Genomic DNA, 16,023 nt, shown 5'->3' with positions numbered 1-16,023 from the left:
GTGAGCGTGACGAGTACTTTTGGCCAGCCCTGCTTACTATTATATTTATATGTTCTGAAAGTCCTGTGCTAATGTACCTCTTATTAATCCCCTACTGATCTAACCAGAGGGGACCATAGGTTTCATCTCCGTCCTTCTGTCTGTCTGTCCGTTTGTCTCACATATGTTTTCCGGATCTTTTTTTTCAGAAGGCTTTGAGATATTGAGCTCAAATTTTGTGTATAGCTGCATCATGAACTGTTACAGATCAAGTTTGACTTTCATGGCAATTTACCTATTTTTAACAGAGTTATGGCCCTTGAACTTAGAATATGTAAATTTTCTGATTTTTGCAATGCCTGAAGATATCAAAATTAAATTTTGTATATAGCTTTATCATTTGTATATAGCTTTACAGATCAAGTTGAAGTTTCATGGTGATTTACCCACTTTTCAGAGTTATGGCCCTTGAATTTAGGAGATACAAAAATGTTTTGGGTCCGGTAGGGGACATATATTCCTTTAGCAGTACTCTCAAAATGCTTGTTATAAACAGAAATACCAACATGTAGGACATACTAGTCTAGCTGGCTTAATAATAATATTGTCTGTTCTGAAAGTCCTGTGCTAATTATACACCTCTTATGATAAACAGAAATACTAACAGTTTGTACTTCCTAGACTAGTTGGCTTAATATTATGTTGATGTTCTGAAAGTCCTGTGCTAATACAGCCCTTATTATAAACAGAAATACCAACGTGTTGGACCTCGTGGACTAGCTGGCTTAATATTATGTCTGTTCTGAAAGTCCTGTGCTAATACAGCCCTTATTACAAACAGAAATACCAACGTGTTGGACCTCGTGGACTAGCTGGCTTAATATTATGTCTGTTCTGAAAGTCCAGTGCTAATACAGCCCTTATTACAAACAGAAATACCAACGTGTTGGGCATCCTAGTCTAGCTGGCTTAATATTATGTCTGTTCTGAAAGTCCTGTGCTAATACAGCCCTTATTACAAACAGAAATACCAACATGTTGGACCTCGTGGACTAGCTGGCAGGGTGTTTGTGTCGGTGTTACATGTCAGCCGAAGGAACGCTTTCGAACCCGCACTTGTAAAGAGAATTGTATGTGTGATGCTAATAAAGGTCTCGAGTCTTCGATATGCTCCACAGAGTGCCCCACATCTAGTAAGTATAATTACCATTTTCTTTTAAGAATTTATTTTAAGAATTAAACAGAATTAAGAATGCATGCCCAGTTCTAATATTAATTTCAGGTTATGAGACTTCACAGCTATAGCTGCCATATAGATCAAAGTCATTTAAAATTCAAAATTTTATGCTGGCACAGATCATAATTAGTTAATCCCAGTTATGTTTAAAATGTACATATATTACATTAATATTAATTAACTTCCATACAGATCACGTGGACTCTTGGATATTCTAAGTACACAGCCTAACCCTCAACTAGTATTTCATTGCAGTTTCAGGTGATCGACTCAGGGTATCAGTGATTACTTGAAGCCTAGATCACAGTTTTGAACTTAACTTTAAAACTGACACCAATGGCAATTGAAATAAGGTCAGGGCATTCACTGATGGCATTTGTTTTTACCATAGGTCAGGGCATTCACTGATGGCATTTGTTTTTACCATAGGTCAGGGCATTCACTGATGGCATTTGTTTTTACCATAGGTCAGGACATTCACTGATGACATTTGTTTTTACCAATTGACAAAAATAATTACCATCGGTTGAAGGGCATTTTGTTTTGTTTTATATATTTTTGTTATATATAAATTGCTGTCGGTGATCACTTTTTACCTGAAACAAAAACTTTCTAAGTGCCGTAAAAAATTCTTAAATTTGAATTAATTCTTGAGTGGCTATTTCATTGTTTTATAAAACTTTAGGGCGGGATGTGGCCAAGTGGTAAAGTGCTCATTTGATGTGCCGTCAATTTGGGATTGATTCCCATTGGTGAGCCCATTAGCTATTTCTTGTTCCAGCCAGTGCACCATGACTGTATATTAACGGTCATGGTATGTGCTATCCTGTCTGTGGGATGGTGTATATAACAGATCCCTTGCTACTAATGGAAAATTGTAGCAAGTTTCCGCTATAAGACTATATGTCAAAATTACCAAATGTTTAACATCCAATAACAGATGATTAAATCAATGTGCTTTAGTGGTGTTGTTGAACAAAACAAACTTAAACGGACAACATACCAGGGTTGGGTTTTTTTCTTCAAAACAGCTGATGATTAATATGTCAATCAGCTCTTAAACAAAACCAACTTTATAATAACTTTTTTCCTTGACATTTCAGCTGCTTGCTTGGATAACGAGGAGAAGAGTAGTAACTGCACTACGTGGTGTGACAGCTGTAGGAATGCGATACTCGATGTGCCGTGTGTGCCCATTGGCTGCACGGATGGCACCGACGAAGCCTGTGTGTGTGTTAGCGGGTACAAACGTGACAGAGCCCAGACGTGTGTGCAGGAACCGCTCTGTGAATGTTACGATGAGAGCGGTGCTGTCCACGATAAAAACACAGTCATTCGAAACAATGAAACATGCCTCGAATGGTAATATTTATAATACTAAAGGCTATATTGAAACAATGAAGCATGCCTCGAATGGTAATATTTATAATACTAAAGGCTGTATTGAAACAATGAGACATGTCTCGAATGGTAATATTTATAATACTAAAGGCTGTATTGAAACAATGAAGCATGCCTCGAATGGTAATATTTATAAAAGTAAAGGCTGTATTGAAACAATGAGACATGCCTCGAATGGTAATATTTATAATAGTAAAGGCTGTATTGAAACAATGAAGCATGCCTCGAATGGTGATATTTATAATAGTAAAGGCTGTATTGAAACAATGAAGCATGCCTCGAATGGTAATATTTATAATAGTAAAGGCTGTATTGAAACAATGAGACATGCCTCGAATGGTAATATTTATAATAGTAAAGGCTGTATTGAAACAATGAAGCATGCCTCGAATGGTAATATTTATAATAGTAAAGGCTGTATTGAAACAATGAAGCATGCCTCGAATGGTGATATTTATAATAGTAAAGGCTGTATTGAAACAATGAAGCATGCCTCGAATGGTAATATTTATAATAGTAAAGGCTGTATTGAAACAATGAAGCATGCCTCGAATGGTAATATTTATAAAAGTAAAGGCTGTATTGAAACAATGAGACATGCCTCGAATGGTAATATTTATAATAGTAAAGGCTGTATTGAAACAATGAAGCATGCCTCGAATGGTAATATTTATAATAGTAAAGGCTGTATTGAAACAATGAAGCATGCCTCGAATGGTAATATTTATAATAGTAAAGGCTATATTCATTTATAATACTAAAAGCTATATTGAAACAATGAAGCATGCCTCGAATGGTAATATTTATAATACTAAAGGCTGTATTGAAACAATGAGACATGCCTCGAATGGTAATATTTATAATACTAAAGGCTGTATTGAAACAATGAGACATGCCTCGAATGGTAATATTTATAATAGTAAAGGCTGTATTGAAACAATGAAGCATGCCTCGTATGGTGATATTTATAATAGTAAAGGCTATATTGAAACAATGAAGCATGCCTCGAATGGTAATATTTATAATGGTAAAGGCTGTATTGAAACAATGAGACATGCCTCGAATGGTAATATTTATAATGGTAAAGGCTATATTGAAACAATGAGACATGCCTCGAATGGTAATATTTATAATGGTAAAGGCTGTATTGAAACAATGAGACATGCCTGGAATAGTAATATTTATAATAGTAAAGGCTGTATTGAAACAATGAGACATGCCTGGAATGGTGATATTTATAATAGTAAAGGCTATATTGAAACAATGAAGCATGCCTCGAATGGTAATATTTATAATAGTAAAGGCTGTATTGAAACAATGAAGCATGCCTCGAATGGTAATATTTATAATAGTAATGGCTGTATTGAAACAATGAGGCATGCCTGGAATGGTAATATTTATAATAGTAAAGGCTGTATTGAAACAATGAGACATGCCTCGAATGGTGTTATTTATAATAGTAAAGGCTATATTGAAACAATGAAGCATGCCTCGAATGGTGATATTTATAATAGTAAAGGCTATATTGAAACAATGAAGCATGCCTCGAATGGTGATATTTATAATAGTAAAGGCTATATTGAAACAATGAGACATGCCTCGAATGGTAATATTTATAATAGTAAAGGCTATATTCATTTATAATACTAAAAGCTATATTGAAACAATGAAGCATGCCTCGAATGGTAATATTTATAATACTAAAGGCTGTATTGAAACAATGAGACATGCCTCGAATGGTAATATTTATAATACTAAAGGCTGTATTGAAACAATGAGACATGCCTCGAATGGTAATATTTATAATAGTAAAGGCTGTATTGAAACAATGAAGCATGCCTCGTATGGTGATATTTATAATAGTAAAGGCTATATTGAAACAATGAAGCATGCCTCGAATGGTAATATTTATAATGGTAAAGGCTGTATTGAAACAATGAGACATGCCTCGAATGGTAATATTTATAATGGTAAAGGCTATATTGAAACAATGAGACATGCCTCGAATGGTAATATTTATAATGGTAAAGGCTGTATTGAAACAATGAGACATGCCTGGAATAGTAATATTTATAATAGTAAAGGCTGTATTGAAACAATGAGACATGCCTGGAATGGTGATATTTATAATAGTAAAGGCTATATTGAAACAATGAAGCATGCCTCGAATGGTAATATTTATAATAGTAAAGGCTGTATTGAAACAATGAAGCATGCCTCGAATGGTAATATTTATAATAGTAATGGCTGTATTGAAACAATGAGGCATGCCTGGAATGGTAATATTTATAATAGTAAAGGCTGTATTGAAACAATGAGACATGCCTCGAATGGTGTTATTTATAATAGTAAAGGCTATATTGAAACAATGAAGCATGCCTCGAATGGTGATATTTATAATAGTAAAGGCTATATTGAAACAATGAAGCATGCCTCGAATGGTGATATTTATAATAGTAAAGGCTATATTGAAACAATGAGACATGCCTCGAATGGTAATATTTATAATAGTAAAGGCTGTATTGAAACAATGAGACATGCCTCGAATGGTAATATTTATAATACTAAAGGCTATATTGAAACAATGAAGCATGCCTCGAATGGTAATATTTATTAATATACTAAAGGCTATATATTGAATTATGGTTCTTTTTAAGTGAAATAAGTTTCTTTCTTAAATTTTGTAGGATATTTATGCAGGGGTGGTGCAGATGGTGTGTGTGTGTGTGTGTGTGTGTGTGTGTGTGCATGTGTGGGTGTGCGTGTGTGCGTGCGTGTGTGTGTGTGTTGTATCTGTGAAAATGTCCTTTGGTGAATTGGAAATTAGAGTCTGGCAACATGATATATACCAGTCATGGGGCATTGGTTGGGATGACTGATGCCATATAACTGTAAATAAAATGTGCTGAGTGCATTCCAACCAGTGCACCACAACCAGTGCACCACAACCAGTGCACCACAACTGGTCAAAGGCAGTGATATATGCTATCCTGTATGTGGGAAAGTGCAAAACAGTCCAAAAATAAATAAGAGAAAGAAGAGAGGATCAGACTATTTAACAATATTTAAAAAAACAAAACAATTTTGACATAAAATTTTGAACGGAGGTCTAAAATTTTAAAGTCCGATCTATATGGTCCGGGCTGGGGGGGGGGGGGGGGGGGGGGGGGGGGGTTGAGTTTAAGGTGGGCAGAATTTGGAATACAAATTTAGCAGTAGACCTAAAGCCAAAAGGAGCTGCTACATTCGACTCATGTCTGGATAAAATTTACAATTTAAAAAATAATATTAGAGTGCTCGGCCAAAAAGTTGTTTGGGTGATTTGAGCAATTTAGACGGGGTGCCAAAGTAAAGTGTGTCAGACTGTTTACAAAAAAATAAACATAAAATTTTGAACCACGGCCAAAAGATTTAAAGTTCAACTAAGCTCCAAAAAGTAGGTTCCTGTCCTAAGAGAGGTTTGGCGGAATTCTTGACGAGATGTTGGGGTGATCGGCCCGGAACCTCGAGAAGAAGTGAGGCAGGTCAATGTAGCACTCTCCCTGAAGTAAGGCTGGGTAATTTTCCAGAAGTATCAGCCTGATAATCCGATGAACGATTGGACCCCCCACCCTCCCTTTGCTGCTCCTGGCGTCTGGGGGGTGGCGAAGCAGAAGGGACTGCCGCCGGCAGTTGAGCCACTGGGTTTGGTACCCTCTGAGCTTCCTTGGGATGTCTTCTCCTCCTACTGCCAAAAGACCAAGCTTGCGCAACACAGCCCCAAGGGTGGGGGGAGAGAAACCTTGACATTCACTGAACACAACTGCATTCTTTGCTGTCTCAAGTAGGAATGGTTATGTATAGATCAATTATCTCTTTCTCTTTTGTCCACAACATACATGATTGTATCTAATGTTGAATTTAATATAATTATTATAATTTTATTAAGATTTTTAAATTAAAGAATTATAGCTTACAAGAAACCCATTAATTATTCACAAATGGTAAAGTGTAATAAAAAATTAATTTGGCGTGCTTTTTTTTTTTTTCAGCTCTTGTAACAGTTCCAATGTTTATTCCTGTGTACCTATTCCAGATTGTGAGTATTCTACTCTTCTTTTCCAGCATCCATTGGTTCAACTATTTTCTACTCTTCCTATTTTCACCGAATTCTGATCAATATTATTCAAATTATAATCACTATTACTAACATTTTTATCTCATGACAGTATTTATCAAACTTTATCAAAATTTAAGTTAAGAAATGTTTACCTTCCTTAACATAAATTTTGATAAATGTTATTTGAATTATGACAAATGTTAGTTAAATTTAGTTTTCATAAAGGTGTGTATTAGAAGTCGGGGCGGGGTGTAGCCCAGTGGTAAAGCACTTGCTTGATGTGTGGTCAATCTGGAATAATGATTGAGTTATTTCTCATTCCAGCCAATGTACCACAACTGGTATATCAAAGGCCGTAGTATGCTATCCTGTCTGTGGGATGGTACATATCAAAGATCCCTTACTACTAACGGAAAAATGTAGCGGATTCCTCTCTAAGACTATAAAACTATATGTAAAAACTACCAAATATTTGACACCCAATAACAAATCAATGTGCTCTAGTGGTGTTAAAGAAAACAAACTTATTAGATGACATCAGTAAAAGCCTGTCCAGGTTCTCACCTCTATAAAGCAGCCAATTGTCCGAGGTCCTTGTCCTTGCAATTTACTCTTGATGTACTTGACCTTACTCTTGTCTATGCCCTTGACCTTGTTGTCTCTACACTTATCCTTACACTTGCTATTGTCTGTCCCATTTTTATTTTTTTTTTACCTTCCTCAGAAGATTACATGTTTTAATGTTTGATGTCCAGAAGTCAATGATAAATTAATTAGTATCCTCCAGTGGTGTTGTTAAACAAAACAAACTTTCATTTTAACTTGTATTTAACTTACCTTTGTTCTTGCCCTTGCCTTTCAGGCTTTGTTCTCACCCTTGCCTTTCAGGCTTTGTTCTCACCCTTGCCTTTGTTCTCACCCTTGCCTTTGTTCTCACCCTTGCCTTTGTTCTTGCCCTTGACCGTGCCCTTGTCATTGCTCTTCTGAGATTTATTCTTACACTTGACATTGCTTTTACATTCTTATGTGGTTTACTTTTATTTGCATTTATACCCCATGCATATTCCCCCTGACATTTCTTTGATGAATAACAATTTGCCCAATATCTTTGATTCTTGCTTTTGCTTGCCTTACTTAATAACACTTTTAAAACATTTTTGCATTTATGCTCCATATACTGTAATTCAGATAATGTTAGCGAGAATTTAATATTTTGAATTTAGAGAGGCCATACAAAATGCTAATATTTCATGGCACTAAGAGACACAGTTCCAGAAAATGTTTGTGCAATTGTTTTGTTGGTGAATAACTGAACACATAACAATGGTTACATGCTATTAATTAAACTATAAGCATAATTATTTAGTCTTAGCAAGTAACAATAGTTAGCTAGCATGCACATTATTGCTATTAAACTATAAGCATAATGATTTAGTCTAATCAAGCAACAATAGTTAGCTAGCATGCACATTAGTGCCGTTTTTTTACTAAATTATAATTGCCTGTAAGGTGCATAACATCAAAATGTATCAAAAGTATAAGTTTAGTTAAGAATTGACTGTAATTATTTTTTGGTTCATGCAAGTATTAACCGAAAAAACGATGTGCACATTGTATGAGCCCGCGTAGCGAGTCATACAAAAGTGTGCACATCGTTTTTTCGGTTCATACTTGCATGAACCAAAAAATAATTGCGGTCAAATCTTATAATTAAATTATACTTTAACAATACATAACTGAATCTATTTTGTTTAGCTTTAAATATGCCTGTAGTATTGTTTGTGTAAACGTCATTGATACTTATGTCGCGTAAGAATGCGAACGTTCATTCACTATCATTTGAATCAGGTGATTTTTTTGTAAATGACGTCATTTCCTCTAGCTGCTATTCATTTTTACGGATCGTTTAGTTATATTGAAAGGAATTGTCCTATTCGTGTTTAGTTTATATTTTATGAAAGTGAATGAAGAGAACGTGTCTAAAATTTATGCTGTTGGTGGAACCATTTAATTTTCGCCAACAGCTGTAGAACATTGCTTACAAGTAAGTTACAGAAGTGAAGTTTCCTACATGATTTCTTTGGCCACCGACCGAGTCTCATGTCATGATTAGCGAAGAGGTTGGAGTTTTTGGGTGTTTTTTTTTTTTTTAATCAGTGCATATATATCTACATGTCTACTCTGCTATAGCATTTTCCATTAATTTATCGTATATATTTTTTGTAGCTTTCATGTGTGTTTTCTTCAAAATATCTAAATATGATTGCCAGAATAATCTGGCTTGTTGCACAAAAGTAGTGCGAGTCAGTTGGGGGGTGGGGGGGTGGGGTGGGGGGGTTAGTAGGCATGGCTTAAATTTGTTCGGTTCATTGAGATATGAACGGAAAAAAAAATAAGCACCTCTGGACCAATCAGATTGCTGTAAAGTGTAGAGACACAAAGAAAATTTAATTATATTTGTTTAAAGTTTTATGTTGCAAATAAATCACTTACTTGATTTTGCAAAATTTTAAGGTAGCTAAGATTTTATGGTTATCAATATACATGTATTGAATAATGTCTTCTTTGTTTAGGCTGTTCCTTCTCTGAATGGGGTATATGGTCACGGTGTGACAGCTCGTGTGGTGTAGGGACCCAACAACGGACAAGGTAATAAACATGTTGCACAAATTTCCATATATGCAAAGAATAATTAGTTTACATTTACTATAGAATATTGAAAAATGATGATTTTAATGATTAAAAGTAATACTTTCAGTGGCTTCCCTTTGTCTGTAGAATGACTATTAAAAAGGTTTTTATATATTTAATCATCATCCATCCATTGATTTATATACCTTCATTAAAAGCCCAATTATCGTCTGAAAATTTCCCCCTTTTTTGGTGTCTGCAGAATGACTACCGGTATTAGAAATGTTTCCGATGTTTAATCATCGTCTATCCTTTGATTTATTTACATGTGTATCTTTGTTTCAAGCCAAATAGCCAGGACATTTTTCCTTTTTTTTTTTAATGGGGTGTCATTAAACTCATTCATCATAGATGTAGTTATTTATAAACATTTCATGGAAGTCATAGACATGTACCATGTTTACCGGTACATATACATTTATATGGACAGATCACAGGATAGAAAGGAACTCTGTTTTTCCATGAGATTGCCTGATTCGGTATCCATATTAAATTAACTGCTGAAATCATTAAAGCTCTGGAAGAGATTAATTAGGATTCACATACATCCAAATATATTATTTTCACAGATTCACTTTCATGTCTCCAAGCTTTACAGTACATGAAGTTGGAGTATTCCTTGGTTGGGATGGTGATACAAATGTGCCTATTTATTCATATGTTGGGTACCTAGCCATGTTGGCATTAAGGGCAATGAAATGGCATATTCAGCTGCCAAGTCTGTTTTGAATTTGCCTCATGGTGATAATAGTGCAGTTACAAACAAGCTTCATTTTGTCAAGCCAGTCTTGGAAGAGTGGCAGTCTTCCTACAGGTGGTGCAGAAAGGATGAAAGTCTTGTGTTGTGCTGTCATCAGTCATACACATTTAACACATGCATTTCTTTTAAAGAAATATCCTCCTCAGAATTAATTGTTTTGATATTTTAATTTTTAAGTTATAAAATATACGTACCTTGATATTCATATTGTATTGTGGGTTTTTTACATAATTATATAAGTTTTATTTTTAATTTAATGATATTCTTATATACTTACCTGTATTTGACCCCCATTAGCCAATGTGTATTTTTGTGCTGGGGTATCATTAAACATTTATTCATTCATTCATTCATTCATTCATTCATTCATTCATTCATTCATTCATTATTCTCTTGACCAAGTGTTTAAATAACCATGCTGAAACAAATAATATTTGTCGAATATTACATTTATTAATTATTCTTGATAAAATTAAATATGTTTTTTAAAATTTCATTAACTGAATTTTAAAAATCTTTGAGTGTATTATTATGTGTTTAATACCAGCCTCAATGGTGTCGTGGTTCAGTCATCAGACATAAGACTGGTAGGTACTGGGTTCACAGCCCGGTACTGGCTCCCACCCACTACACTATCTTCTCTTTCACTAATAACTAACCCACTGTCCTGGACAGACAGCCCAGATAGCTGAGGTGTGTGCCCAGGACAGTGTGCTTGAACCTTAATTGGATATAAGCACAAAAATAACTTAAAATGAAATATGTCTTTGATTTATAGGACTGTAGTCACAGGTGAAAACTGCGATGCGGTCAACTCACCAGATATACGAGCATGTGATGGGCCATGTGAATGCCATTACCAAGGTCAAGTTTATCAAAATGGAGACACTTTTACAGATGAATCAATTTGTAAAATATGGTGGGTAAAGATGTAATATAACATTTATCTAAAGCTACTTTTTTTCTTTCGAAGTTAAATGATGTTATCATTCAATTCAAAGTTTATAGTTTGTTATTTAAAGAACAGTTACTTTTGATCTAATTTTACTAATGTATGTGTATGTTTATGCATTGGTATTTATGCAGATCAGCTAAGTCTTGTATATTTTTGTTGGAGACTCACGTTAAAGGCTAGGAACCAGGTTCATACGTTGGGGGTTTTGAGGGGGTCAAATATTTGCTCCATGCAAATATTCTTTATTTCAATATACATGTATTTTTCAGTGTCGCATGACTCAACCCCCTTAAAAAATCTACTTGTCACAGTACAGACACCCTTGCACAATTTTCTGCATTTTCTGGCCACCAACCAAAACTGGTTATATCCAATTGTTACTTAAATAATAATACATGTACTTCACTATTTAGTTCTTTTTTAATGTAGTTCATTTTCAGAGACATACAATGTTGTGTAATAAGAGGGATGGAAAGGTAATTTGACTAAATAAATGACTCTTTTTTCTTCTTTTTTCAGAATATTTTAAACATTAAAATGTGTAAATAATATTTAAAAAATCCACATTACAGTAACAGTACTTTGGATATTTAACTAGTTCTGGTTGTTAGCTGTTGACATTTGAACCTGTTCTTACAGTTACAGAGGGGACTGGGATCAATCCCCGTCAGGGAGCCCATTGTGTTGTTTCTCATTCCAGCCATTGCACCACAACTCGTATATCAAAGGCCATGGTATGTGTTATCCTGTCTGTAGGATGGTGCATATAAAAGACCCCTTGCTTCTAATTGAAAAATGTTGCGGATTTTCTGTCTATTACTATGTGTTAAAATTACAAAATGTTTCACATCCAGTAGCCAACAATTAATAAATCCATGTGCTCTAGTGGTGTTAAACAAAACAAACTTTTACTTTTTCAGAATATTTTAAAATCTTTAAAATGTATTAATCTGAGAACTATGTTATTTGAAATAACCAGTTTTGGTTGTCAGCAGTTGACATCAGAACCTTTTTTCATTGCAGAAATTATTCTGCGCTTAAGCAGCGTCCACTAGATGGATTTACTTTTGCATTTCGTTTTCTCGTACGAAATTGCACAGATGTTCGTGCGCACTTGTGCAATTGCAAAGCAATTTCCGTATTTAAGCAGCGCCCACTACATGTTACTAGATAAATTTACTTCTGTATTTCGTTTCTCGTACTACTGTATACTAGTAATCAATCAAGCAAAGTTCAGATTTCTTACCTAGCAATCATTAACATTATGTAATGAACTAAGTAACACTGAGTGAGAAATAACAACACATATTGTCATCAAGTTAGTTTCTTCAGTAACTCCATTATTAAATGTGAGTAACCCTACCTATAAAGTAGTAATAAATGAATAACAAATTTACTAGTTGTACTAATCATCCTGTACACATCTAAGGGATTGAACAGTAATGTGAACGTGATCAATTGCACTCAAAATTTCACTTTTCAAAAATATTATCTTTCATTGTTGTATGATAAAATAAGAGAAAATGAAAAACAGAACACTTCTATTTCCATCAGTTTATTTATTCATTTGTTCAGTTATTAAATATGAGTCACATACTTGCAAAGAATTACATGTAATACATTAAGAACAGTGATAAGATAAAGAATGAATCATAAATACATGTATACTACTCAAAAGAATTTAAGGGTCAAAAATTTATAACCAAATTAGTTTCAGAGTGTATTAGACTGATGATGTAAACTACACCAAAAATTTAATTTATTGTTCCATATTTACAAAAAACCCACAAATAAACGTCACTGTATACAAGAAAGTCACATGACATGCTGTCAAAGTTGAAGGTTGTCAAACATGGATTTTACACATTAGAACATTCGTTTAATAGTGTGTGAATCCACTCCTGGCGCGAATACACTCGACACATCGTTGCCTCATGCTGTTGATCAGACGTCTGAAGAACTCTTGGGGAATGGCCTGCCACTCTGCCATAAGAAGTTGACCCAGATCATGAAGGTTGGCCGGAGGGGCATGGTTAACCCAAACTTTCCTGCCTAATTCGTCCCAGGCGTGCTCTATTGGGGCCAAGTCAGGCGAATATGCTGGCCAATCCATCCTGGCGATACCTTGTTGTCTGAGAAAGTCCGTTACCACCCTGGCGCGGTGGGGTCTGGCATTGTCATCCTGCAGAACTGCCCCGCCGCCAATCTGCTGAAGGCCTGGGAGAACCAACGGCCGGATAATCTCATTCAGATAGCGGATTCCATTCAGATTGCCATCCACCACATAGAGGGGGGTCCTGTGGTGGATAGAGATGCCGCCCCACACCATGACGCTGCCACCACCGAACCGGTGACGGTGTCTAACGTTAACGTCAGCGAAGCGCTCCCCAGGACGTCTGTAGACACGAACCCGACCGTCGTTGAACTGGAGACTAAACCTGGACTCGTCAGTGAACATCACTCGACCCCACTGAACACGTTGCCACCGCAGATGAAGTGTGCACCAGTGACATCTCGCCGTTCTGTGACGTGGTAGGAGTGGTGGTCGAACAGCCTGGCGACGGCAGCATAGATTATTGGCTCTCAGATGATTGCGTATGGTTTGATCAGACACTCGAGTTCCAGTCGCAGTCCGCAGATTGTCACGTAATCGGCGTGCAGTGGTTGTGCGTTGACGTAGAGCCATATTGGTGATGTAGCGGTCCTCTCTATTTGTAGTGCTTCGGGGTCTTCCCGAACGTGGACGATTTCGAACAACGACACTCTGACTGACACCAAGTCTCAGAGCAACATTTCTTTGCGTATTGCCATCCTGAAGCCAAGCAATAGCCCTTCCTCGATCTTCGATAGTCAGTTGAAGTCGTACCATTGTCGAATTTGGAGTGTGCACCATACACGAACACAAGCTCCAATTATACGGAAATTCAGCATTGGGAACATGGAATACACATGCAAAGCGTGAAAATGAAGCGCTTTGTGAAAAAGCAAGTTATGGGCACTTAGCAGACCTTTCGCTTTCGCCCTAATTTACGTGCAAATGTAAGCATGTTTTCGCCATTAGAACTAGTCGACGGTGTCAATGACAGTGGATTTTAATTCATTTATGGGTTGCTTAGACCCACTTTCGTCAAAATGGAACAATACCATGCGTGACATTATGGTCTAGCTAATATAATTGACATTCAGAAAATAATGTCGAAAATATCGTCTGACCCTTAAATTCTTTTGAGTAGTATATACTACAATAATCATCTGGCATACATGTAAGGGCGTTAAAAGTAGTATAGTAACAGGAATTCAATTCTAACTTTGATATAGTTGTGGTAACCTATAGGTTACCAGGCTATATTTTGTGGTAACCTGTAAATGGGTTACGAGACACAATACTTAGTTCAATGCCAGCCACTGGGCTACAGCCCGCCCCTAAACGTAGGAGAGACGAACATTTGTTGGGCCAGGTAGAGGACATGTATTGAAGGATTCTCACAATGCTTGTTTTATCACTGATGTTCAAGACCACATTTTATGGGAGGTTTTCTTTTCTAGTGTTTGTGGGGATGAAGTTACTGACTGCACAGAAACTCTTGCATCCCGGTAGTGTAGCACTACCTACTACAGGTAGTCACAGGCAACTATCAATGTAGTGCACACCTACTGCTGTGGGCTTGTTGGTTTTGTCACGGATACAAATTTTATGTCACATATTTACTCAATATTTCAGGCAATATACAATGTAGGTGCTACTGTTGAGGGTCACACCAATCTGTAGTACATGCAGGTACATCTTGTCAATAACAAGTAAACTAGTATGGGGGTGCTACTGCTGAAGCTAGCTGAACCGCAAGCCACAGCTGCCGCTGAGATCATACCAATCTGTAGCTCAAGGCTGCTGCTGAAGCTCTGGCTGAACCGTAGCATTTTCACACCTTGCTAGTCACATTATACTTCCACAGGCACCTGTCACTGTACTTTATTCCACATACAATACATCTGATGGAAATGATGTACTTAGTGCTGACTGACCCCCAAGGCCAAATGTTATGTATTTTATGTTATGTATATTGATAGTATTATGTTCATGTGTAGTTTTTATAGTCATAATAGTATTGTTTTCATATAATGTATAGATACTATGTTGTAGTACTTTTAATTATAGTCAGTGGACAATTTCATTCATTCTGAGTTGGTGTTGTGTATAAATGGGAGGTTTTCTTTTCTAGTGTTTGTAAGGATGAAGTTACTAACTGCACAGAAACTCTAGTGGGTAAGTGATGTGACTCTTGAACAAATGTCTACTGGTGCCATCATTGCAAATTTATCAGCATTTTCTCTCCACAGTATTTATTAATTACTCTAATTAATTTATGTTGCCAAAGTGGTCAGTGCATTGTGTTTCAGGATTTCATATTGTAATAATGTAAAATAATTATTAGGCACTGAAAAAAAAAAGATTTTAAAAATGGGTATACTAAAAAAAAATGTTTTGGTAAAACATTAATTAACCTTTTTTATATTTATTAGTTACTTGTCAACTTTTTACAAATTATTTGATGAGTTGCTTATAAAATTAAACCAACATGTTTTATTGTCCATAGCAGTTACATGGTGGAAACAAAACTTTTAAGCAGTGTTGGGGGGGGGGGGGGGGGGGGGGGGGGGGGGGGGGGGGGGAGATTTACCTCAATCAGTTCAGTGCTCGTCTGAGGTGCTTGTGTCGCAGGATCTTTTTTCTTATTCCAACCAGTGCACCACAACTGCTTTCCTGTCTGTGTGAAAGTGCATATAAAAGATCCCATGCTATTAATGAAAAAATGTAGCAGGTTTTCTCTGATGACTACGAGTCAAAATTGTCAAATATTTGACATCAAATAACCGATGATTAATAAATCAATGTGCTCTAG

The 16,023-nt window shown here is 36.0% G+C and overlaps 1 protein-coding gene across 1 annotated transcript in view; it reads left to right on the top strand.

Annotated features, from left to right (window-relative positions):
• Positions 1 to 16,023, top strand: part of LOC121382226 (SCO-spondin-like) — a 38,156-nt gene that overhangs the window by 6,073 nt on the left and 16,060 nt on the right. The window contains exons 2-7 of the mRNA XM_041511753.1: positions 1,005 to 1,172; positions 2,320 to 2,578; positions 6,649 to 6,695; positions 9,290 to 9,365; positions 10,946 to 11,086; positions 15,343 to 15,386. Of these exons, the coding sequence (XP_041367687.1) occupies positions 1,112 to 1,172; positions 2,320 to 2,578; positions 6,649 to 6,695; positions 9,290 to 9,365; positions 10,946 to 11,086; positions 15,343 to 15,386 (628 nt within the window). The 5' untranslated portion in view covers positions 1,005 to 1,111. The remainder of the gene's footprint in view (positions 1 to 1,004; positions 1,173 to 2,319; positions 2,579 to 6,648; positions 6,696 to 9,289; positions 9,366 to 10,945; positions 11,087 to 15,342; positions 15,387 to 16,023) is intronic.

Source organism: Gigantopelta aegis, chromosome 9 (assembly GCF_016097555.1).
Source record: "Gigantopelta aegis isolate Gae_Host chromosome 9, Gae_host_genome, whole genome shotgun sequence".
Taxonomy (NCBI): Eukaryota; Metazoa; Mollusca; class Gastropoda; order Neomphalida; family Peltospiridae; genus Gigantopelta; species Gigantopelta aegis.
The sequence above is the reverse complement of the archived record's forward strand: the minus strand, read 5'-3'. Positions and strand labels throughout refer to the sequence as shown.